Here is a 26999-nt window from a genome sequence, read left to right on the forward strand (position 1 = left end):
GTGGTTTGAAATATCCTATTTCTAGATAATGTAATCTTCATCAATGAGAAACTAAAAGACCATTTTTATAGTTTCATAATGTGAAAAAATTCTAGTTTGAAGCAGAAAATGAAAATTTTAGAATCATCATGGAGAAATGTGTCATTTACTTTTTAATATGCTCATATTTGAAGAACAATCTATTAAACATAAAAATGAAATGATATGTCAAAAGAATGCAGCATAGTCACTAGGTATATTCTGAGGCTAGGTAAAACAGATTACTAAATGTAATATTTTAAGATATGAAACGTTGACAATCTTATTTTTAATAAGAAACTCCTGCCCTAGCCAGTTTGGCTCAGTGGATAGAGCATTGGCCTGCAGACTGAAGGTTCCTGGGTTTGATTCGGGTCGAGGGCACATGCCCAGGTTGCAGGTTTGATCCCCAGTAGGGGGTGTGCAGGAGGCAGCCGATCAATGATTCTCATCATTGATGTTTCTCTCTCTCTCCCATCCTCTCTGAAATCAATGAAAATATATTTTTAAAAAACTCATAATTATACTAAGTATTATAACAGCAGAGACCAAAACTTAAAACTTTTAAGACAGAACTTAGGTAGCCAAAAAATCTAACGAACAGGTAAAGTTAACAAAAAGATCAAGGGAGACTTTCAAAAATGTTTAGTTATCAAAACAATGTGCTTATCTCAACAGCAAATAGGATATTTTTAATGGCAAGACAAGTTGATTCCTTACTCTAAAAAACCAATTTAGTAGAAACAGGAAATACTATTTCTCTTTTTTACAAACATATTTATATTTTCAAACTCTTCCTTTTAAGAAAAATGTTCCTCATTATTAGGAAGAATGGAGAACATAAAACAAAATCCCTAAAAGATGGGGCCATAATTTACCTGTGCCTAATACACTGTGTAGCAACAGCTACACCCAGTGGCCACATATGAGTAATGACATTTTCTAGCTATAACATAGTAAAAGGTAAATTTGGAAACAGCTCTTTTTCAATTTATTTAAGGTTCTAGGGTAAACATTATCTTTCACTACAAATTGTTTTAAGAGAACATTCAGCAATCTCCCGGTGTGGGGGTGTGGGTGGGGATGGGGGGGGGTGGAGAAGGATGGAGAACATAGGCCTTAGTTCATAAGCTTGAAGCAATTATGCAGAATAATTCCTTTTAAAAAGTAGCTAAAATTAAAACTCAAACACCAGAGAGAACGTACAGATACTTTATTGCTCACCTTTCACACAAAGCACACCTCCAGCCATTTTCTTTCACAGCTTGACAATGTTTAAGTATACAAAAACCCAGCAAGAAGCGTCGTGTAGGTTTCAGTAAAGGAGAATGTAAAACATCAGCTCAGCCAGGCTTTTGTTTTCTGCAGCAATAATAAAGGGCCTCCTGCACTAAGCAAAAATCTGTCCTCTTTCTCTGTAGTGCATTTCTTAACGTTACAAAAAAAAAGTCTCCTGCTCAAAGCAAACTAAATTGTATTTGCTGAGCCAGTGGTATTAACTCGTGCATAAAACAAATTTCAGTTTGCTGTTTCTTCTAGCAGATTTCAAGTAAAAATAGGGTTGAAGGAGGAACTTGTTTTGAATGAATGCAGGTCAGTTTGAATTGCTATACTTCACTAAATGCCTACATGTACAATAGACTCACAACTTAGTCTGCTTTTATAATCTTGACGGATTTTGGCCACGTTCAAGGTTTTCTGAGTTCCACTTGTGGTATAATATTCCATCAAGAGGATAAGGCTACTGAATGTGCTATCTGCAGAAGAGCTCAGTTAATAGGAACTGACCTAAAAGTTCTATCAGGAAGCAAATGTGGCATAACCTCTCCAAATAAAAAGCCAACCAGGGTGGAAACTGTGCTTGCAAAACAGACATTAGAATAGTATAAGGAAAACACATATAAATGGGTTGTTAATATGAGGAAGGCTTCCTAGTTGTAAATCTAAAAAAATCTAGGAGAATCCTCATTTTCAAAACTGTACATTGAAAACTACTTATTCAAGTAATTTCTTCAAAAAAGTATGCATGTTGACTGTGGAATTAGTCTACTGGTCAATTAAAGGCAATTTTAATTACCTTTAAAAAAATTCTTCATACAAAGGAGCGATGTTGTACGTGTTTCTCAAATAAACAGCATTATGTAAGCCCATTAAAAAAAAAATCCAACAGAATTGGATTCTGCCACCTGTGGTCTCACATTCAAAATCCACACTGGACTCAGGATTCTTAAACTAAGTTTCTATTACTTGAGCTCTAGCAAAATGTAAGGTTCTGTAGCCTCAACTAGTGTAATGTCTTCCTTGTCCAAATCCAGAGTGATTATACTGGTAACCACCGTGCTGGAAGTGCTGTTCAAACTGTCCCCCTTGGTGATAATTCTGGCTCCCCCTCCCTCCCCAACCACCTCCCTGGCCTCCGCGTCCGCCTCGGCCTCCACGCCCACCTCTCCCTCCACGACCACTGCCTCGATCACCATGGTGCCCACCATCTTGGTATCTATTGTCCTGCTGGTATCCACCACCCTGGTATCCACTTGCTGTATAAGTAGTTGTTTGGAAGCCACTATAACCACCACCTTGATAGCCACCACCGTGGCCACCATGGTAGCCACCTGGCTGGAAGCCGGAATCTCGATAACCACCATCTTGGTAGCCACCTCCTCCTCCACTCCCTCCATCTGTCCAGCCTCCTTGATGCTTATTTCCTCTTCCTCCCCCTCGGCCACCGTGGTCATAGCCACCACGGTCGTAGCCTCCACGGTCATAGCCACCACGTCCACCTCTCCCTCCTTGTTCATGACCTCCTCGTCCTCCATATGAGGAATGTTCATAACCACCTCTCCCTCCGCCTCGGCCTCCTGCTTGCTGCTGCGGGCCATCCTGCCTTTTCTGCCACGGTGGCATCTCTGGGGGCGGAGGCTCAATTTCATTGGGTCTACCGCCTCTGTCAGGCACCCTGCCCATCAACACCTGCAGGAGAAGAAAGGCATTTTAAACCACTTTATTTTGTAAACAGAAATACCTGTATTGGAAAAAAAGATAAAGGTACTCTAATTACCTTATTGATGGCACAGGCAGACTTTTCTCTTATAGAACCACTGCTTGTCCTTAGAATCTTTGACAAGTCTTGTCTTGCAGCCAAAAGGTGAGCAACAGAAATAGTACTTTTAGAAGATAAGACCGAACGTTTTGGTTGGTAGACCTTTGCTAATTTCTCTGTGTGACTCTGTTGGAAGAAAATGTTCAAAGAAAATGTCAGTTTTCAAAATGAATATAAACACTCATATTCAGTAAGTTAAAAGATTTCCAAAATGTCTGGTAATAATATTTAGGAGGCTCAAGGGGAAAAGTTATATACTCACCATTGCTCCTACCTAGTCAAGAACTCTATTACAGTACAGCAAGAAATGATTATGTATGTATATTTTTGGGGTAAAGAAGAGGTACCCAGGGGGTAGAGGGGTAATTTGGGACTATGAAGGTCACCCTTGCCATTGGTCTCAGATAGTTGCTTTTTAATATTCCCATATTTGCTTATTATGAGATAAAAAATGTTACCTGTGACTAATTATGCTAACACAACATGATACATTTCTTACAAAAGTGATCCCTTCCTACTTAATATTTTCCTCTGGTATAAATAATAAATAAGGACAAAGGATCTATCTTAACCATTAGTAGAAGTGTAAGTAATGATTAAGGTTGTTAGATCTAAGGAGAAAGACAAATCACTGGGAAATTAGAAAACTTGGGCAAGTTACTTAAATCTATTTCAAACACCAGACCAATAAAGATAAATTAAAAATATAAAGACGCCGAACCGGTTTGGCTCAGTGGATAGAGCGGCCTGTGGACTGAAGGGTCCCAGGTTCGATTCCGGTCAAGGGCATGTACCTTGGTTGGGGGCACATCCCCACTGGGGGGTGTGCAGAAGGCAGCTGACTGATCTCTCTCATCGATGTTTCTAACTCTCTATCCCTCACCCTTCCTCTCTGTAAAAAATCAATAAAATACATTAAAAAATACATATAAAGACAAAATTCACACAAGATCATGTAAGTTCAAACAAATATAAAACACTTTCAATAAATGCAAATTAGAGTAACCTAAATTTTGGGAAATAGCAACAATCCCTATCTATTAAATTATAGAAGCAACAGCTACAACTACAATACACAGCAAGTCAGCACAAGAAAAAAAATATTTGGTATGCCTTTTGGTTATATGCAGGTACTCAAATATTGATGTAAATATTTGGATTACATTATATAACAAAATAGAATGTAAAAAAGTAATTTACTATGATTAAACATATGAACAAAGAAAGATACTAAAAATGCAAACAGCTATTGTAGTTAAGACAATGAGATGATCTGTGACTTTCATTTTTAAAGATTTAATAATGAAAAGAATAAAAAAATTGTCATTCCATAGTTTAGGGAATGTTTCCTGAATATCTTATATTTATTTTTCTTAGAGTCACTATTGTACCTAAATAAGTACTCAATCAATGTTTGTTGTATGGAAACAAATACCTTTGAGAAAACGTTTCAAATAAAACTGATTTAAAGTGCAATTTCAAAGTGAGATATAAGTACACAAATTTTATTTCATATGAAATAAAAGTTCACTTTGTACATATTAAAATAATTTCTACAAAGTAATTTAAAACGAAGTTTCGAAATGAAGTATCAGTACATAAATTCCATTAAATGAAAAAGTAGATTTGTGCAAGTTAAATAATTTGTATAGACCTTCCTTATCCTCAATAGATTTATATATTTCACACAACCATTGTGTATTATAGTTCAACAGAATCTTAAATATCACCTAGATTAAACCCAGCACTTTAAAGATGTCAAAAATGAGAGTAAACGGAAGCTCAGAGTATCAGGGTGCCCACTGTCAAGTCCACTGATGGCTACCCAAGACTAAACCACAGTATCAATGTCTCCGTCAGTGCACTTTCATCAATCATCATATGTTTCTCTAGCTGAAAGTTGTAGATTATTTATTTATTTAAATTATATCTACTATGCTGAGGGTGAAATGATTATTTTTATCAAAGGTAATTTAAGGAAGGACTTGTATTTCTTAAACAGCAATCGCAGAAGAGAACAGTTTACTCCTGATACTATTGACTTGCTGTGAGATATTAGGCAGGCTCCCATTTATCTAGGTTGCCATCTTTTTTTTTTTTTAATATACTTTATTGATTTTTTACAGAGAGGAAGAGAGAGGGATAGGCAGTTAGAAACATCGATGAGAGAGAAACATCGATCAGCTGCCTCTTGCACATTCCCCACTGGGGATGTGCCCACAACCAAGGTACATGCCCTTGACAGGAATCAAACCTGTGACCCTTGAGTCCGCAGGCCGATGCTCTATCCACCGAGCCAAACCGGTTAGGGTGCCATCTTTTTTTAGTTACAAAATGAGGGGAGTTAAGACTGATCTCTAAGACCTCCTTCCAATACTAAAATGCTATAACCCAATAGATATCTGCCCCTACAATTTAGTCAAATAGGACTTTGCTAAGGTTTCAAGATTTTTGTGAAACTAACGTATTAGCAAGATTATTGGAGAACTAAATAAAAGCACTTACTAAGTCAATTCACTAAAATTCAGAGAAAAATCTATTTTTAAAAATGAATGCATTGCCCAGCTGGTGTGGCTCAGTGGTTGAGCATTGATCTATGAACTAGGAGGTCAGGTTCCATTCTTGATCAGGGCACATGCCTGGGTTTCGGGTTCAATCCCCAGTGGGGGGCGTGCATGAAGCAGCCAATCAATTATTCTCTCATCACTGATGTTTCTTTCTCTCTCTCGCTCTCCCTTCCTCTCTCAAATCAATAAAAATATATTTTAAAAAAATTGAATGCACTATTAAGGGAACATCTCGTACTAACATTTGGACCAACCTCCACAAAAATTCAAGATTTAGTTCCATTTCAGGGTTTTAAGGTTAAATTAATCAATTAATCATTCATTAATTCCCACTTACTGATCATATAGCAGTTATTTAATAAATATCTACTGTTGAATGACTAAGACCTTTAACTGGATTATCTCATTTAAGCTAAAATAAGTCTTATTCTCCAATTCTATAGATCATAATATTTGGTCTTTCTAAATCCAATGAAATTAAATTGTCAAATAATTTTAAAAATTATTATTTTAGTAATTTTCAGAAACTCTCTCCATTTCTCTCACATATGAGTACTTCGCTTCAAGTAGGGTCTATTACATACCAGTTTTGCTGAACAATATTGAAAAGAAAGGTTCCTCTGTGTGTTTCCTATGTATTTCTCTTGTAGTTTCCACTGTATCTAAACTGTACTAGGAATGCTTAAGGATCAAGTCTATAAATACTCTGCTCTTTTAAATTATTTAATGTGTACCTTAGCTCGGTCAGACCAACCAAAAGACTGGACAGTGACATCCAAACGTTTTATTAGCAGCTTTCTCCGAACTTCATATTCATTGGCTATGGCTTGGTTAATTGCTTCTATCTTTTCCTGCAACAAAACATTTTTAAGATGTTAGAATTTAAAAAAATAATAATAAAAATAAAAAAGAAGTTAGAATTTAAACCTGCTTGACCCTTGTTTCAAAAGGGCAGAAACTATCTGTTTCATTCATACCTGAATCCCAGCACTTAGCACAAAATAGTTATTCAATAAATATAATAAAAGTTATAAATTAAGAAAATGATATGCAAAATAATGTCTCAAAACATAGTAACAGATATGTACAGTACAAAAGTATGATTTAGCTTTCCGATAATCCATTGTGTGAAGCTCAGCCCAATGAAGTTTTTGGCTTGAAGGCAACCCATTTGGCAATTAGAAACATGCATCATACTGAACTTCTATTCATTTTAATCAGCTGTATGAAATATTTACAAATTCTAAGTGTCTCTAATCTTAAAATTATTTGCTGCACAAATCTTAAGATTCACAACTGATTCTAAGAATGTCCATCTAGGAAACTACATTAGAAAAAATAACTTAAAAAGCACCCACTGTAGGGTCAACATAAATGTCATAGGATAGATGGATGATTCCTTGCAAATTCACTCCACAGATGATCGCTACTCACCCAGTGGGCCGGTCCCAATGACTTCTTCAATAAAGGCTTTCCCACATGATTAGGTGGAACTTTTGCTAATGTTTCCTTTAACTGACACAAAAAACATAAATGAATGAATAAACGTAAAAATAACACCTATCCTCCTCATCTTCCTAAGTCCCATCATATCTTGCCATCAAAAGAAGATTCCTGACAGAGGGAAAGGCGGAGGATGTTTTGAAATGTACAAGACCCACACAATAAAGACACTCGCTGGCCCACTCCTCTCGTGCCTATGGAAGCATGATTCCTTCACTGCACCTACGACAGTGCCTGACAACAGCAGGCACTGAATGGGTATTTCCTGAAGGAATGAATGAACACACAGAAAAATAGGGACTATGGATACACTGCTGCTCCCCTGTAGAGTTCAGCCAGATTTGTGCATCATGGTGTCCATCTGCCCCATAATGCTAATGTACCAATTCTTAGAGTCCAACAGATATGCATACAGAGAATAACTCTGCTATAACAAATACCATCCTCTTTTATTCATTAATTTTTTAAAACCCCTTCATGGTTGATAATGTGTGGCATAAATTATTTTCACGTACTAGATTATGTTAGCAGTCAAGAAATCTAAATCGCCAATTGAAACTTTGTAAGACTCGAAGTGAGTGGATTAAAAACAAGAACATTAACATCCTTTTCTGTCCAGTCAATGGGGAGGGTGGTAACATTTAATGATAAAGACTTTAAAAGTTAATTGCATTAAAGTTCAATTATAAAATAATTTTTAAAGGACTTAATTCTTTTTACATTATATCTAGCTTATTTCAGCTTATAAATCCAAGTGTCAAGTTTTCTTTTTGAAAAAGAAACATGCTAACATGTTAAAAAAAACATACTAAAATACTGATTTCTCTTTAAGGCATCTAGGATTTAAAACCCAAAACTCATTTAGTAACAATTACTTAATAATATGCACATTAGGTTCCCATTAAGAGAAATTAACTTGCTTCATTTCAAACAAATGTAGGACTATGCCTTTAATACACTACAATCTGGTACTAAAGGTCTTACTTTTTTTTCAATCCCGCTGAAGAATTGGAACATAGTTATATTGGCTGGAGGTTTGGACATTCCTAGAGCAATACATATGCCTTTCAACTCTTGAAAGACCTCACTACCGCCTCCTTCTTGAGCTTTTTTTGGAGGAGTATTCACACAGAGCATTCTGGCAGCTTCTAGTTCTGAGATGAGGTATGCTGAAGTAAACAAAATAAGATTTCAAAATGAGATACAGCTACAGTTAATAGTCATAAGTCTGGAGTCACAACTCTATAGACCTAATGATATGTAACTTTTAAAGCTGCAAGAATGGATAAAAACAAGAAAGGAAAACCATATTTACCTCAAGTGACATGGCATATAAACTGATTCTGTAACACAGGTATTTAATCAATATATATTTAAAGGCTAATTTAAAAATAAGTGATTCTTCTTTGAAACCAAAGGATCAAGGTAGCTGACATCTAAAAATCTGGATTCTTGCATTCTATTAAGGAATCTACAGAACAGGGGTTGGCATCTGTTGACAAATTTGCAAAAGGTGGCAGGTGGCAAATTTTCAGTGACAATTAAAAAGGTTATTTTTTTACTTCTCACCACTGACATGCACCAATGATCCTATATAATAAAAAGCTAATATGCAAAGTGACTGAACGGCGGAACGACCAGTCACTATAACGCGCACTGACCACTAGGGGGCAAACGCTCAACGCAGGAGCTGCCCCCTGGTGGTCAGTGCGCTCCCACAGGGGGAGCGTCGCTCAGCCAGAAGCAGGGCTTGATGCTCCTTAGCACTGCTTTGGAGGCCGGAGAGGGCTCCTGCCACTGCCGCCAGGCTCACAGCTGGCAAGCGCAGCAGTGGCAGCGCTAAGGACCCCTCAGGGGATGTCCACCGAGGGATCCCGGACTGCAAGAGGGTGATCCAAGAGGGCGAATGTCGTGCAATGGGCCTCTGGTATAATTATATGTTCCTCTAACCATACAATACTTAGGAAGTCTGTTTAGAATTGGCGTGAAACAACATTTTTAAGTAATCAAAGTTTAATGTACAGGAGAAGGGGGAAGGCACCAAACTCCCCAAAGTTCCTTTCTAATGGTGTCCAGTAGCCTAATGTCACGTTCTGGCTGTTCAAAATAAACCCCCCTCTTCCATCTGTATTCTTCTCAGTATTCCCTTCCCCCTGCTCTCCTCATTCTCATCCCCTCCTGTGAAAACAACAAGTTTCAAATCCTTTCTTGGCAGAGTCCTTTTGTATCAGTATCATCCCGTGTGTGCTGATTTCAGTCATGGATAATGAGGGCTGCAATCTGCTTCAGGTAATTAAGGTGAAGATACAAATATTCAATCTTATTCCTTTAACCTTCCTAAGGGCATTTACGTTTTTATAAAACGATTAGTAATCATGTGGATTTCAGGACTTCAGGAATGTGACCAAATGAGAACCTCCTGATAATATGAGAAAAATGGCTTTGAAAAAAAGCCATTTTGGGGGCTTTTAAGTTTAGAAGGACAGAGGAATATAGCCTGAATATCTTATGTCCTATACCCAAGGTGTAATGCTAGAAGTAGAGGGATCATAATTTTGGCAGATCATTTCTGAAAAGCTGCCAACTCCTATTCTAGAACAATATATACAGCTGAGTTTCTGGAAAGATAATTCTAAATGGGTTTGATCAAATCTTAACATGTTCCACACAGCAAAGTGAATGAGTTAAAAGATCAAAACAGTAAAACTCCCCACTGTCATGAAAATAATAAATTTTTATAAATAAGGTGTTTTTGAAACACTGCCACATTCCTCTGTTTCGTATCGCCTACAGCTGCTTACACGCTATATAGCAGCACAGTTAAGAGTTGTGACAGAGATTTTCTGGTCCACAAAGCTGAAAATGCTTATTACCTGGACCTTTAAGAAAGAGTTTGCCAACCCTTGTTCTAGAAAATCATGTTATATGATTTAATAAATTTGTTCTCTAAATTTAGGACAAAGCACAGGTATTCACGAAATTAGTTCCCCAATACAATTACCATCAAAAAGCATTAACTGTAGCTGATGTGTTCAAAGTACTAGGAAAGGCACTGACTGGATATTTAATGCAAAACAAACAAAAAAGATTACCTCTACTGACAATCTAGTAAGGAATAAAGAATAAATGCATAAAAAGATGAATAGTTTTTCATCTATTAGAAACTCAGAAATGACTTATTTTACCTAAGGGAAATGTTCTGACAACCAGAAAGGCCAACGAATGGTTAAAGTTGTTCTTAATCTGACACAGGAGAGTTTTTTAGCCACTCATTCGAAGACTATTTTATTTTACTAACAATTCCAATGAGGTTAGTTTATTTTTTACCCCTCAAAACACAATATATTCAAAGATTCAAATCAGTAAGGTAAGGGTGCTGGAAGAAGTAAATCAAATTATAGCATCAACATGTGACAACTGATACTTGGGAAAGACACAAAATATTCATACGGAGCAAGTAGAGAATGAGTACATGTACATAAACATTAGCATGAAAGAGAAAACAAACTGAGGGGAATATTTCAGAAAAGGGGAAACGGCAAAAGCAAAGATAAAGAGGGAGGTGAGTAGTGTGTATGTGTGAAGAACACAAAGAGCAGAGTAAACTTTAGCTGACTCAGTCATTCAGTTGAGCAAATAGTTGCATATTCTTGAAAAGCTTTTGAGGTGATAGCACATTAAAACAGTCTATTAATATTGACCCAAAATGATCATGTTCTGTGCAGTCTACTTAAGAAAGAGGAAAGAGTTAAAGGTATTTTGTAAAGATTTATATTCAAAGTGGTTTTCATAAATATCAGCACTAAAAAGGCCAAACTCTGAGCTCTTGGAAAGAATTAGCTACTCAGGGTTATTACTAACCTTTCCACACAGCTGTTGTCCTGCTATGTAAGATAACATGTTCTAAGTGCCAAATATTAGGTGTTGGTAACGATAAAGTGCTGCCAAAGAATCACTGAGCACACTGTGGCTGAGCCAGTTACAGAAACTATATGATTTGAAGCTTACTGCATGCGTGCACAGAACTACTGCGGCAGTATCAGTACCTAAAGCAGTATCTAATCTTAAGGGCATATCCCCCAGTAACAATCATTTGGCAAAGGGGAAGTTAAGAAAGTGATTCTGATGCTCACTTCGGCAGCACATATACTAAAACTGGAACAATATGGGGATTAGCATGGCTCCTGTGCAAGGATGACATGCAAATTCATGAAACATTCCATATTTTTTAAAAAAGTGACTCTGGAATAATTAGTGTTCAGTATAATGGCTATGAACACTTTTTTTAAAATTGTATCTTCAAAATTAGAGTTATAGCATTTTCTAGAAAACATAGTACAGTTGTAAAGACAAATATTTTAAAAATACTCTTATTTGTGTTCGTCATAATAAGAACTGTACTACTCAGCTAACCGAAGCTTAATTTAAATGTGTCTCAGAATGCTACAACAATTCTGAGTTAATACTATTCATTGAATTTATTGGAGAGTTTACGACAGCAAAATTTCTGAGTCTACTTACTGTTTTTCAGGGTGAAGAGAGAAATAGTAGTTAGTATAGACAAAACATGGAAGGAAAGAACTTTTTATAATAATTTATTTCCCTCAATGATGGGTAAGTACAGGAACAAAGCAAATATTATTGCAGAAAATTTTACATTTACAAACAAAACCAACACTCTTAACCAATTACCCAACAAAGAAACATCAACAAGAAAATACTTTAATTTAAAAAACAAAAAACTTCATTATTCCCACACTGTTTTCCCAGTCTATTTTAAAATGTGCTTCCAGTCTAGAACGCTAAGGTTTAATGATCACACATTGAACACTCCAGCACTACCTTTGGTCACAGTAGGTGAAGCACAATGATAAATGAGTAGCAATTACAAAACAACTCTGCTACCAGCGCATAGACCCAATAGCTTCTAAGCTGGAAATTTAATCAAGGTTTCTTTAAAATAAGTATTCTGAATTAAATCCACACTAAAACAAAACAGTAACAACTAGTTTATTAGTCTTGGAAAACATAAACAGAAAATAATAGCTACATTCTAGTAGCCATGAACTTACTGAGCAAAAGGAGGCAGTTCTTCTGAACGAGAAGGCGCTTGGTCACATCCCCAGAAGTCAGTGAAGGGTATGGACAGTTCATCTCCCCTAGTAGCCCACTCACCTCAAGTTGGAATTCTTCAGCTTCATTCGGGCCTTTGAAGAATTAAATCATCTTATTTAATAAAAATGTTTTTCCCACTAGCATACACACATATATAAATTGAAATTCTTAATAAGATTTTCCTAACAAAAGTTTCTTTTTCTTCTAATTCATCCTTTCTCACGCCACTGACAATTTCTTCCTTAAATACTTTCATTAGGTTATTCCCTTATTTGAGAACCTTTAATGGCTAATCTCTACCTCAACTAATCGACTTTTTCTTTCTTTATTTTAATCCTCACCTGAGGATATTTTCCATTGATTTTTAGACAGAGTGGAAGAGAGCGGAAAAGACAGAGAAACATCTATGTGAGAGAAACACATCAATCGGTTGCTTCCTGAATGAGCCCAACCAGGGCACTGGGGTGGGGAGGAGCCTGCAACTGAGGTAACGTGCCCTGACTGGAATCGAACCCAGGACCCTTCAGTCCACAAGCTGACGCTCTATCCACTGAGCCAAACCGGCTAGGCCAAATTTTTCTGTCTTTAAAGCATAGCCTCTCTACTTTGCCCTTCCCAGATTATGTTTGTAATAGTTACCTACTACTTCCACAAATATTTCCTCTACTTGTGCCAGGCTAGTCTCCTCAATGCCATAGGTCAGTCTAATTTCCACATCTGTGCCTTCATTTCAGTTATTCCATCAAAGTCCAGTGGTCTTGCTCCTTGATGAAACTTTACCCAGGTACTAGAGCACTAACTGATTTCCTCCCACTGTGAACCACAAAGTGAATCATGTAATTACTACTAATATCCAGTTGTTTCAATTGTGCCAGATATTTCTAGTTTCTAGACTAAGTGTGAAGGTAGTAAACATGACTTGTAGTTCTGTATTCCTATAACATGTAAAGTATAGAGTATACTGGGTGAACCAAGGAAAAACAATGCTCTTTATTCTTTACTATTTTGATGGCTCTCTATTCAATATCACAGTGGGGAAAAAATTAACAAACGGTGAGAGTCACTTGACCTGAGACCTTTTTCTCATCTATAAAATGGGAAGACTGTATTATCAATTGTTTTGCAAACTGTGTTCTGTGAGGTCCAGAGTTGCACAGACTTCCTTAGAGGCAGCTGGGAGAGAGTTGTGCTAAAAGTGCTCCCTCTCAACTTCAACTACAACAGCTACACTTTACCTGTTTTATGTGTTGGCTTCTATAAAGTGTTTTCATATAAACAAAGGGGATCCGGGTTATAAATAGTTACCATATAGCACAGGTGTTTGTTCAGAAGTTCTTACAATCTCTGAAATGTTAGGTTAAGAGGCAATGTTAAGAGTAATGGCTCCCAAATTTGACAGCTGGGATTGAATCCTGGCTTTATCACTTACTGGTTGTGTGACCTTAGGTCAGTGATGGTGAACCTTTTGAGCTCGGTGTGTCAGCATTTTGAAAAACCCTAACTTTACTCTGGTGCCGTGTCACATATAGAAATTTTTTGATATTTGCAACCATAGTAAAACAAAGACTTATATTTTTGATATTTATTTTATATATTTAAATGCCATTTAACAAAGAAAAATCAACCAAAAAAAATGAGTTTGCATGTCACCTCTGACACGCATGTCATAGGTTCGCCATCACTGCCTTAGGTGATGTTATTTAACCTCATTGTGTTTCCTTGTTTAATGTATAAAAGAGTAATAAAACCTAGGACTGCCCTGAGGTTAAAATGAGTTAATACAAGTAAAGTACTCAGAACATAATAAGTACTCAATAAATGTAAGCTGCTGCTATCATTACTATTGTACTATACTCTCCTTAAAAATTAGAATTGGGCCCACTCAGTATGGCTCAGCGGTTGAACGTTGACCCATGAACCAGGAGGTCACTGGTTTGATTCCCAGTCAGGGCATATGCCCAGGTTATGGGCTCAATTCCCGGTAGGGAGGCAGGCAGGAGGCAGCGGATTGATGATGTTTCTCTCTCAACCCTCTTTCTATCTCTCTATTCCTCTCCCTTCCTCTCTCTCAAAATCAATGAAGGGAAAATTTTTTCTTAATTAGAGTTAAGTGCAATTAATATGTACAAATTAAATATATTAAACATAAAAGAGTGAGCTCTTCACAATGGAATTCTGTGAAAAAGAAAATGGGATTATGTGTATAGTTCTCTATGAGTGGATTAGCAGGTGGGCATTTTTCTTTTGTCTATTATATTATAGGTTTACCTATGGTAGGAGGGAAACCAGATGGTGGAGTCTCAGGTTCTAAGCCTTTGGACAGCTCTTTTGCAAAATCAACAAAACAGTAGTTGTTATTGCTAAAACCATAACAAAATTGGCAAATATAAAATAGCTCTCAATGCTATAAATCTGATGCTGTTGGATTTGATTTTGATAAAGCTAGTGATACATTCTTATACAGAAAACTTAATAAAGCGCTCTCTTTCTCCCTACATATACTAATTACAGAGCATTTACTTTACGTATGTACTTGTAGAATCTGGTAGTACAAAAAGAAAAATATCCTAATTTCTAGTGCTAGTCACCAATTTACGATCTCACAAGTTTTACAGAGAATGAAAAGTTCACATATGCTATATTTCTCTCCATTTTTCTATATCTTAGTAATAGGGTCTTTTCACCTTCCATAACATTTGAATGAGTATATTTTGGTTTTTTTCAACTTCTGAATCATTTTTCTCTAAAAACAATGGAGGCAGAGTATTCTGTTGCTTTATAAAATTTTTTTTTTATATTTACAAAGAACTTGAAATTTTAGCTTTAGTATTGATAATGTTCAATTGACAATACCCAACTTTTATTTTTTATATTTTGCACCTAGAACTGATATTTACTTACTGTTAGTTGCTTGCACATTTTCTTCCAGTTTACAGAGCACTCTTAATTCAGACACCAGCCAAGCACAGAGTTTGGTAAACTCAGGGGAACTGGCTCCAGCAGAGACCGCCTGAGACAGAGCGCCATCTTCTAACAATGGACCCTTGTAACTGGTGAGTTAAGAAATCACACTTCATAAGAATATAGAATCACACCTAATATATTATAGATGCAATATACACTATTTATGTATTATTTCTATAATTGATAGTTTAAAAAAGATCTTATGATGACCAGTTTCTAAACTTACAAATATAAAAATCTGAACTATACTAAATCATTAGAAAAATAAGCTAAATGTTAACTGCATTTCATCCCTTCAAAATATAGGTGAATATTTATGTCTACTTCTACACACTAACTGAAAGCTCTTACTGTATAAAGATTTATTTTCTTACTCTAACTGAACTGAGTATTAAAACCAGATTAATAAGTGATAGCTAATTATACTATATTTTGCTAGTTTAGAAATAAAACTTAGGTTATTTTTTCTTGAGATTTTTCCAGAAATCAATTAGGTTAGGGTTTTAATGACTTTCTTTAAAAGCAAAACTTTCCAATTAATTATTTATTTCCTTTTTCTATATTTAATGATGGTTAAGACCAGTAAGACCTGCTAGTACCAGAGAAATGTCAAGTTTAATTTAATAATTGCTGGTGAGTTATTGTTTGGGTGAACTGGTACAAGTGAAACCTAATCCTTTGCAAGTGATTCAAATGTAATTTTAAAAAATTACTTAATGTTCAAACATTCATAAAAGGCAATAGTAATAATGAACCCCAATCTAGGATATAGCTATAATGAAAGATTTTGTCATTCTCAAAGGAATTTTAAAATATATATTCTTCAGAAGATTATTTTTTCGTAAAGAAAATATTAATAAAAATAATATATTAAGTACGCTTAAGATAATTTGATGTTTAGTGGTATAGAAATGTTAGAGTAATTATGATACTTGATCCTTTTAAAATACAATTACACTGAGTGGCCAGATTATTATGAACACCCCATCAGTACAATGAAGTGAATTAGTTATGCGAATAATAATAATAAGACCTTGAGAGTATCTGCTTAGGAAGTTTTCAATATTCAGTATTTTTGGAAGTGTCAGTTAAGTACTGATGGGGTGGTCATAATAATCTGGCCACTCAGTGTATATGTGTATACATTGAATGGAATGGAAAAAGTGTTACACAAAATGAGGTTATAGATCTCTGGCATCTAGATTTAAAAGCACACATTAGATACTGGAGTAAAGAGACGAGGCCTAGAAACTTCTCCTTGTGTTCCACTTTTAGATTTTGCTCTTTTATTTTACAAGTAGAGTTACTGAATTCCTACCGTGTGCCAAATTAGAGATAAAAGATAGTCATTTAATTCCAGCTTTCCTCAGTGAATCCTTTAAGAGTACACACCCATCAATGAAGACTAAATTTTAATGATCAAATGCCACCAAACTAAGTCGTATGGTTAACATTTCTAGCCAAGTTTTCAGGAAATCCCCCGGCTTACATTACAACCCATCCTAACTAAATAACGTGGTTACAATGACTACTTTGAGAGTCCCCAAGAGCACAGTTAAAAGAAGGTAAGAGAACAATAATGGGAAGAAACATCACCCATCACCCACTGTTTGGTGACCCCTTCCCATGCAGAATGACTGCATTTGAAGAAGGTCTACCTTGTCCACTCATCCCACAGCTTCCAACACTACTCTTAAGGGTCGCTTCTTAGAAGCTCCTACAGTGATGGCGAACCTATGACACGCGTGTCAGAGGTGACACGCGAACTCATTTTTTTTGGTTGATTTTTCTTTGTTAAATGGCACTTAAATATATAAATAAATGTCAAAAATATAAGTCTTTGTTTTACTATGGTTGCAAATATCAAAAAATTTCTATATGTGACACGGCACCAGAGTTAAGTTAGGGTTTTTCAAAATGCTGACACGCCAGGCTCAAAAGGTTCGCCATCACTGTCCTAGGACCTGATTTCCTTTGGCAGCAAAGGGACCCTCCTCACATCTCCGCACAGCACATCCGGGTGGTGTGCACTGCTCTTCCAACTCGCTCGGTACCATCCGTGCACAGCCCAACACTGCCCGGAACAAGTGTTCCTCAAAAACCGTTCACTGAATGAATGGCTTCAGTTGTGAGCGTGCAATTTCGAGTGAGATGTCTCCCGAAACAGCCCATTTTGCTGCACCACTTTTACGTCTACCCTATTCAAAGAAATAAGCCCCCTAAAGTTTGGAATATTCATTATTAAAAATAAAAAAAAGGACAGTGGTCATCCACTTGGACAAAGAAAGGCGATCAGCACTGCCACTTCCTTTCCTAAAAATTTCTACCCGGACAGCAAGTTTACTCAAGTGGACAGACTCTGGGAACCCCCACAGGGTCCTTTCTTCAAGGAGAACACAGTTTCCCCTCAAATGGTTTCCACGTGACCCAAAAGCCCCAGGGGGAGGTTTTGATAAAGGACCTGTTTCTTTATACATACAGCTACCTAAATCTGTAAAAAAAAAAAATTGACATTGTACCTCTAGCCAAATATGGAATCATACGATTTGTTCTGAAACCACAGTGACCCCAAGGTTCTGAGTTTTCAGGTCTTAACAGAGTCTTCTGACCTGGGAAACCAGGGAGATAAGCAGCCTCATTTCCCACTTCTAGAGGAGCCGACCTGTGGGTTAGCTAGCTGTCAGGAGGGGAGACAATGGACACCACAAACGGGTAGGGATCTGGTGCGTGCAGACGACCCCGAGGGTGAGTCAGGGCCAGCAGTGGCTCCGAGGCGTGTCAGACGCGGGAGGAACTGCCCGCGGTTCCCACGGAGGTGGCGGCAGGTGAGGGGCACCGCGAGCGGGCGGCACGGACGCGGCGCGCAGACATGTGGCTCCGGGAAGCCTGGTGCCTGCGGAGATGACTGGGCAAAGATGTCCTGAGACCCACGGGGTGGGGTAGGCGTGGGGGCTCACGACGGGGAGTTCGGAGGACAGGGAGGAAATCCGAGAATCAACTTTGGCCACCTCTGAAGTGAGGGGGTCCCGCCGGAGGACGGGGAGCCAGGAGAGGCGCTCCGAGAGGGGGTGGGCGAGAACCGGTGCCCAGACAATGACACGCTAGACCGGCAAACAGCGCGGGGACCTCGGCTGCAAGGAGCACCGGGCAGGCCTCGGGGCGTCGCAGGCGGAGGGCCCCGAGCGAGTTGGGCAGAGACAGCGGACGTGGCATTGGGGTCCCGGAGCCTGAGGGGAGGCGACAGCCAGGCGCCGCGGGGTGCGGCGTGGAGAGCCAGGTGTCTCCGTCTGGGACTCCGGAGGTGTGCCCCGGGGGCCGGCCGTGTGGGGACCGGGAGACCGTGCTCTGGGACTCTTACCCCAGGTCTTCCAGCGACTCCAAGATGTCAGTCTCCATGAGGTCGCACTCCATGCTAGCGGTATTCAAATTTCCGAGTCCTGAGGCTCCCCTCTTCGCCGGCAACGCGTACGCTAGCGCATGCGCTGCCTCCCCGGAACTTCCAAGTCGACGTCTGGCGCCTCAGCCCCTGCACTGCGCATGTCCCGAGCGTGCGCAAGAAACGTGGTACCGCCCATAGCCCCGCCCCCGCCGGCTGACGGATGGCCGGGAGGCAGAGTTTGGCACATGCGTGTTACTGAGTAGTGAAGCCGGCAGCCCAAAGAAGGGCAGGCAAACTGGCTGCGTGGCAGCCGGGCGTGGGGACCAGGCAACGGGGGGAGGGGGGAGGGGGGAGGTTCGGGGGGGAGGCAGCGTTCTAGTTTCTCTTAACTTGCTTTACGCAAATGTGAATCTTGGGGCAAGGCGGACGGGGGAGGAGTCGGGGGTCTCTAGATTCGGGTGGGTGTTGTCTGTGAAACAATGTTGGACCTCAGGGAGTGGAGGGAGGGGTTGTCCCCACCCCTCCAGCGTGTGCTCGCCTTAGCTGCGGGCCATGGAGAAGGGGAAAATTCTTAAGCTTCGGAGACACAAACGGGACAAGTGCCGAGAATGGCATATACCGTAAATGCGTTTTGATTTCCTTGTGGTTGCAGGAGACGTGTTTTGAGGATCAGGGAGCAGGAAACGTTCCTTTGTCGTGGTCATATTCAGAAAGTTGTTGCACTCCCCGCTTTGCATTTTCTGACTTCTTAAGACCTTCAGACACTAAGAATCTTATTTTAAAGGGTGGGGCAGAGGGCTTCATTGCATAACAAAAAGAATAGAATATATTTAAATCCATGCACTTTAGACAGTGAATACACTTTGTTTTTCTTCCTGTCATGCAATTGCCTTTGATATTATTTGCCTGGTTGTAACATTCAATTCACGGTGGTTAATGATTTCTTGATAGTTATTGGTTGGGTATACGCTTAGAAATTATTGAAAAAAATGAAATAAAAAAGTTTTCAAGATGATGGCATATTTAGAAAATTATACTAAAGCATAAATTGGGCCGAAACCGGTTTGGCTCAGTGGATAGAGGGTAGGCCTGCGGACTGAAGGGGCCCGGGTTCGATTCCGGTCAAGGGCATGTACCTGAGTTGCGGGCACATCCCCAGTAGGAGGTGTGCAGGAGGCAGCTGATCGATGTTTCTCTCTCATCAGTGTTTCTGACTCTCTATCCCTCTCCCTTCCTCTCTGTAAAAAATCAATAAAGTATATTTAAAAAAAAAAGAATTTATAGGCTAGATGTGAAAAGATAGGAATATCAAGCTATTTGAATTTATGTAAGCTTGTATATGTTGTACATGATTACCTTATAATAAAAATGGAATAATAATTTATTCTCATAGGGTTGTAGAAAGTGCCAAATAAAAAGTAATGCTGAATGCAAAATCAGTTTGGGAAAAAAAGTTTCATTCTTGACTCAATTTTCCACGTAAATTGTAACACTATTAGTGAGCAAGTAATGAGTCCCCTAAATTTATTTTTCTAATACAAATTGTTAGATTAAAGGGAAGGTAACCAACACAAAGGGATTTTTAAAATATATTATTTAAAATAAGTCTATAATACATCTTGCTGCAATAAAAACAATGCTTCTAAAAGTAAATAATGTCTCAATAGAAAAGGGAAAAAAGTAAATATTTCAATCATTTTTATAGGATCTACTAGAAATCTTTTGTAGTTTATTTTGCATTTGTTTGTATTTATGTTGTAACTAGGATATCTAAAGACCTCATTCAAACCGAAATTTAACAGAATGAAAAGAACACTGATTTGGGAATTATTGAGCCCTGGTTTTTGATCAGATCATTATAAGAAAGTGACAGAAAAAATGAGACATTTTCGGGGGGCTAGCAATCTGAATTAGTCCCAGTAACCTGCTTCCTACTGCACTCTCTTGCTAGCTGATAATTAACTCCATTTGTGAAAGAATAGGGAGACTGGCCAGGTCTGTCCTTAGTTCCTCCCATGCCAGGTGTCTCCTGGGTATCTGAGCTATGCTGTGCTCAAGGCTGCAAACTTTCTATAAGATATCTGCTAAGCACAATAAATCTTTCTCTGCCCTGTTTGGTTCTTTTTAACCCCTTTAATATATAGAAAGAAAATCTCATTGTCCAGGCGGTTCAGGATCTGGATCTTAGAGTCCCCTGAACTAGCAGTGCTGCTTTAATTAAAGGCTCTTTCCTGAACCTCAGTGTCCGACTGTCACTTCCGTGCCAGTTTCGTAAATTCCACATTCCATAACAAAAGGATTTTCTAACACAGTTGTCTAAAGTCCATCAGGTATCTTTAAGAGATGAATTTTCTGTGTAGAAGGTGTTCAACTTGAAATTATGAATGACCTTAGTTTAAAGACCAGCCTTTCCAGATCTTCTTGAAAAAAGTAAAAGAGAAATCATATTTTATACTTATGAGAAAAATATACGGGGAAAAATTGAAATGAAAACTGGTATCAACTTTCAGAGGAACATCTTTTTATGTATAACCTTAAATATTATTATAAGGGAAATTTTTAATTATGTAGTAGTTAAAAATTTATGCAGCTGAGATTCTTAAGAAAGTTACTTCTGCCCTGGCCGGCATGGTTCAGTGGTTAGAGCATCGGTCTGTGCAATGAAGGGTCATGGTTTCCATTCCAGTCAAGGGCATGTACCTGAGTTCATGCAGGTTCAATCTCCCGGCCTGGTTGGGGGGTGCATGTGGGAGGCAACCAATACTGTGTCTCATCTCTCTCTCTCTCTCTCTCTCTCTCTCCTTTCTCTACCCCCCTCCCCTCTCTCTCTCTCAGGATTAACAAAAGAAAACTAAAGTTACTTCTAAAATCTATAAAAGGGAAATATTTTATTTTTTAATTGAATTTATTGGGATGACTTTCTTCTACCTCCCCCGACTTCCCTTTCCCTCTGAGAATCACCATACTGTTGCCTGTGTCTATGAGTTGTTTTTTCCCCCTTAATTCCTTCTCCTTTGTCACCCAGCTCCCCAAACCCTGCCCCCACGCCTGCCAGTCTATTCTTTATCAGTTTGTTTTTATTTTGTTTGTTAATTTATTTTGTTCATTAGATTCTACATATGAGTAAAATCATATGGTATTTGTCTTTCTCTGACTTATTTCACTTAGCAAAATGCTCTCCAGGTCAATCCACGCTGTCTCAAAGGGTAAGATTTCCTTATTTTTAACAGCCAAAGTAGTATTTCATTGTGTAAATGTACCCATCTTTTTATCCACTCAGCTACTGAAGGACACTTGGGCTGCTTTCAAATCTTGACTATTGTAAATAACACTGCAGTGAACATAGGAGTACATATAGTCTTTCGAATTAGTGTTTTGGGTTTCTTTGGATATATTCCCAGCAGTAGAATCACTGGGTCATAAGGCAGTTCCATTTTTAATTTTTTTAGGTAACTGCATACTGCTTTGCACAGTGGCTGCACCAATCTGCATTCAAGGACTCTTCACATGACCTTCCATGCACACATGTGACAAGTGTGTTGGGTGGAGCCTGACTCACTCCTAGTTCTTTACTTCTTGGGTGGAGTTGGTTTGAATTGACATAGTGGACCAAACAGACACTGGTCTAATTTGAATTAGTAAGGGTTTATTAGACTCTATCCCAAAGGTGATAAACTGGTATCCATATCAGGCCAAGAGTTGTGTTTTATTTGGCCTAAGTGATACAGTTAAAGAATGTTGAGTCCTCATTTAAAAGTTTGGAGATATTATTGGGTTTTCTTTTTTTTTAAAGGTATTTTATTGATTTTTTACAGAGAGGAGGGGAGAGGGATAGAGAGTTAGAAACATCAATGAGAGAGAACCATCGATCAGCTGCCTCCTGCACACCCCCTACTGGGGATATGCCTGCAACCAAGGTACATGCCCTTGACCAGAATCAGGATGCAGTTTCTACATGTTGCTTAGTACATTGATACATATACAATAGGCATAAAAAGTGTTGATTAGTTGATTGACAAGAAAGTTTTCCCTTTCTCCTAACCAGACTTGGCTTTCTTCTGAAAGAATAAAGCGATTCTTTACAGGGAATGAATAACTATACAACAATGAGTTATGCTCTGAGCTCTTGGATCATCCTGGAACGTAGTCAATGCCTATTTAAAACTAGGCTATTTTGGTAGGATGATATGTTCTCTGCTGACTTAGATTGTTATTAGCAACTTTGTATTTTATTCTAGTGCAGTGGTCCTTTATGGTGGGGAGTTGGAACCCTCAAGGAGACTTTTCAAGCTCTCCACCTCCCAAAGGTCCCCCATGAGAATTGCAGCATTGTGTGATGAGAGATGCTACTGATTGGGAGTGTGCTGTGAGAAAAATAGGGCTTGAGCAGAATAAAGGCTGCAAATCACTCTTCTAGGGAGAGCTTGTCAATATGACTATAATAATTAGGCTGATTTTTAAAAATATATATGTTTTTATTGATTTCAGAGAGAGGAAGGTGGAGGGAGAGATAGAAACAGCAATGATGAGAGAGAATCATTGATCAGCTGCCTTCCGCATGCCCCTGTGGACAAAAGGGGCCACATGCTAACCTGACAAGCTCAGGGAAGGCCTGCATGGCGGTCTTGCAAACTTGGAGACCTAAAGTAACCACAAAGGATGGTCTGAAATTAAACTTTAACTAAAAGCAGTTAAGGTGGGTAGTTACGTCCTAGGCTGGTATCTTCATTGACAAGGTCAACCTTTACCTTAACTGAACCTATCTATCATTTTGCATCTATAATCACATATCCTTGAAATGTCTGGGTAACTTGTAACTTCTCTTTTTCCAGACCTTTTGGGGCACAACCTAATGTGCCTGTTTGTCAGGACAGATACCACAAATTTTTTCATTGTTATGTTAATTGTTCTAGCACCCACCTAAGTATGTGTCTATCATTTTACTTTTATCCAATCCCAGAGGCTTCCCGCTTTGCTTTCTCCCGCCTCTCTAGTCTATCACCAATGGATTTCATGTAACCCACCCACATCCCTCCTTTGATTGCAATGTATAAAAATAGAGGAAAACCCGCCATTCTCCAGAGCACTATCCCAATCCATTGAGATATTGCTTCCTGGCAACTGTTGACAGTTTGGCTCAAATAAACGCACAAAAATTCTTTACAGGTTTGAATGTTTTTTATGTTAACACCCCCTCCTGGGGATCTAGCCCACAACCTGGGCATGTGCCTTGACCAGGAATCCAACCGTGGCCTACTGGTTCATAGGTAGATGCTCAACCACTGAGCCATGCCAGTCGGGCTGTTCGTTTGTTTTTAAACTCTAGATCATTTATTTTTAAAAATGCTGGTTGAGAGCCATGGCGTCACCCAGCCTGACCTTGCTGCTTCTCTGGGCCTGGAGCTGAAACACAATTTGAGACTTACATGTCATCTCTAGGGCTTAATGCTTAACCTATTGCTAAGCATTAAGCGTCCGCAGACGCAAGTGGCGGACCTTCCTCACACACCACGCGTGTCTATAAAAAAAAAAAAATGTTTTCCCTGAGTGACAGCCCTGACCAACTTTAAAATCATTTTTAGTGAGAATTTTCAGCAGAAAATATTCAAGAACACCCGAATTGACACTTAAAGTCACAGATAAGGGAAATCTTAAGAAAACAAAGGAGTTGCAATTACAATGGTGAGGGAGACATTCAAACCCATTCAGAGCTTCCAGTCCTGTTTGGAGGAAGAGAAGGAAAAGTCCATTTCAGTACAATATAGGGATGATTAGGTCTGTGCCCTCTGGACACATATAAGCCCAGTTTGGGGGTCAACATGTGGAGCAGAGTTCTGGAAGGTTTCCTGAGGAAGTGATTTGAAGATGACTGAGACTTAAAAGTGAGTAGGAGTCAGATAAATACTTGCTGTTGGGGGTGGGGAGGCGGAGACAGGGATAAAGGATAAAGGTGATGAGACCTTTATCACATGGCAGGAAGCCACCATTACAGACAATAATAATACATGCAAAGGCCTGGAGAGAAAAGACTGCTGGAGTGTGCGTGGTGGTGGCGGGAAGAAGAGTAAGCACAGTAGCCGCATTACAAACTTGAGTGTGTTGGTGGCCAGCAAACTGGCACTGTGACGAGGCACAGGTTCCGGAGTCACAAGGCTTGGAGTGAGTGACTGAAGGTCAGGTCAAGGCTTGGATTCCACCCTCAGAGACTGTTGTTCAATTGGTTTTGGATTAAAAAAAAAAAATGCTGGTTGGCCCCAGGTGGTGTCATGGTTCGATTCCTGTCAGGGCACATGCCTGGTTTTCGTGCCTGATCCCCAGTAAGGGGTGTGGGGGAGGCAGCTGATCAATGATTCTCTCTCATCATTGATGTTTCTATCTCTCTCTCTCTCCCTCTCCCTTCCTCTCTCTGAAATAAATAAAAACATATACATATATATGTATGTATATATTTACTTAATAAATACATATATTTATTTTATTACTAGAGGCCCAGTGCATGGATTTGTGCACCGGTGGGGTCCCTTGGCCTGGTCTGCAGCTCTCCAACATCTCCCTAGGGGTCCCAGATTGCAAGAGGGTGCAGGCTAGGCTGAGGGACCCCACCAGTGCATGATTGGGCCCGGGGAGGGACTGCAGGAGAGCTCCAGGGTGTGTCTGGCCAGTCTTGCCCAGTCCCAATCAGTAACCTACCAGTTGGAGCGTTTGTCCCCGGTGGTCAGTGTGAGCCATAGCTACTGGTTGAATGGTTGCTTAGGCTTTTATATATATAGAAGATTATTATTTTTTTAGTGCTAGTTGGCAGCCACTACGTTGATCTGGGTCACTGAGATTGTGAGCAGCATTCTGAAAAACAGTGAATGAGACAGTTTTAGTATATTTCAGCTTGAGCAGTTCGTCCTATGGCTTAACCATCCTCATTTTACAGGTAAGTACAGGAAGCTTCAAACACAAGAACCTAAGTGATGACCACCCATTAAGGACTCAGACACATCTGGGGAGGCTAGTGGGGAAGATATATGGTCCCAATGAGCAAATACCTGAAACTGAAGGCTTGCCTTCAGCATCCTTCAGCGGTGCAAAATCAACTTCCAGGCACTCAACTAGACTGGATAAAGAATTCACCATAAGCAGAGATCAGATCATGACTGTACAAACTTTCAGAGATACTGACCAGGGCTTGTCTAGGAGTAATAGTTCTGAGTATATTCTAAGGCAATTACATTTAGTGGACTTCTGACTTAGCTCAAAGGAAAACTGGGCCTAATTCCTAGAACAGGAAAAGAGAGATAAGGTGAACTGTAAGCATTTTTTAAAAACTATTAGGGTATGACAGACATTTATACCTCAAGAAGCCTTGTTTAATGGCTTAAAGACATGGTGGTTGGGGGGGGGGGGCGAAATGGGGGAGAGGAGAGGCTTTCCTTATTTGCCTACTTTATTATTGTGACCTTGGAAATGGGACAACGATGGATGACAATGTCAGTTGTACGAAAACATCTACAGTAGAAGTGATCTCAGGAGCTTTGCTGAAATGGAACAGATTACTGCCTGAATTTCACTGAGGACTGTCGGAAGACAGGATATTTTTAGGGAGGTTCACAATCTGTGATTATTCACCAGATTGATGGGTCCCGCGCAATCTGTTTCCTTAGGAAAGAGAGCCCTGGTTTGTGTGAATCGTCCTGCTCCAGGCCATGAATACTGGTGATGTAAGACCTGAACCCATATCCTGTGATTCTCAACTTAGGGCACATGGATTTCTGTTGTTTGTAATTATTTATTTGTTCACTTATGTATTTTAATTTTTATGTCTGTGGCAACCCCCTGTTATCCCTAGCGGTCCTACCTACGACTGTGACTATCCCCTCCAGGGCCAAACCTGGAAGTAACCCAGGGGCCTGATGCTGAGGCCAGCGGGCCTGCACATGCTCAGTGTGCCTCACAGGCACCTGCCTCAGGACCTCTAGGCCTGTGAACTGGGGCAGCCCCAGCTCAGCGTCTTCTTGGAGCTACCAGTTACCCCTCACTGCAGTCCGATGTGAAGCCAGGAAGGTTTTAGGACTCAGATCCCTTGTGGCCTGGGCTGGGAAGGGAATACATGCATCCCAGGTGTCTCTCCTCGGGGGACTTCCCAGCTGTGGCCCTGATGACAAGGTTAAGGCGTTCCCATGAGATCTGGCTTCAGGGAAACAGGCAATTCTGTTTGGAATGGGTGAACTTTGGCATGGTGGTGTGTCCCCCCAGAAATTGCTGCTGGTGGCCAGGTCTATCTCTATAAGTCTCGGTCCCAGGACACGTCCCAGGGTGTCTGGATGCTGAGTCACGTGGCCTGCAATGTGCAATTCACTGCTGT

The 26999-nt window shown here is 39.4% G+C and overlaps 1 protein-coding gene and 1 non-coding gene across 2 annotated transcripts; one reads left to right on the top strand and one right to left on the bottom strand.

Moving 5' to 3' along the window:
- Positions 1-1216: 1216 nt before the first annotated feature.
- FAM98A (family with sequence similarity 98 member A) lies at positions 1217-18769 on the bottom strand. The gene is made up of 8 exons (XM_070429002.1): positions 18626-18769; positions 15205-15353; positions 12261-12395; positions 8173-8357; positions 7120-7200; positions 6420-6536; positions 3077-3244; positions 1217-2988 (listed from the first exon to the last, which is right to left on the bottom strand). Exons 1-8 carry the CDS (start codon positions 18676-18678, stop codon positions 2299-2301), a joined length of 1578 nt encoding a protein of 525 aa, XP_070285103.1. The 5' UTR covers positions 18679-18769; the 3' UTR covers positions 1217-2298.
- LOC139020198 (U6 spliceosomal RNA) lies at positions 11314-11417 on the top strand. The gene has a single exon (XR_011473218.1). It is a non-coding gene; the product is annotated as a U6 spliceosomal RNA (small nuclear RNA).
- Positions 18770-26999: the final 8230 nt, after the last annotated feature.

The sequence above is a fragment of the Myotis yumanensis genome, unplaced genomic scaffold (genome assembly GCF_028538775.1).
Source record: "Myotis yumanensis isolate MYYU_CA2020_CCGP unplaced genomic scaffold, mMyoYum1.0.hap1 SCAF_11, whole genome shotgun sequence".
Lineage (NCBI taxonomy): Eukaryota > Metazoa > Chordata > Mammalia > Chiroptera > Vespertilionidae > Myotis > Myotis yumanensis.

Coding starts and splice junctions, on each gene's coding strand:
- FAM98A (XM_070429002.1), bottom strand. CDS start 18,678: ATGGAGTGCGACCTCATGGAGACTGACATCTTGGAGTCGCTGGAAGAC. Junction 12,396..15,204: donor AAATGTGCAAGCAACTAACA/GTAAGTAAATAT, acceptor AATTCTTCAAAG/GCCCGAATGAAGCTGAAGAA. Junction 7,201..8,172: donor TCAGCGGGATTGAAAAAAAA/GTAAGACCTTTA, acceptor TTTTTGTGTCAG/TTAAAGGAAACATTAGCAAA.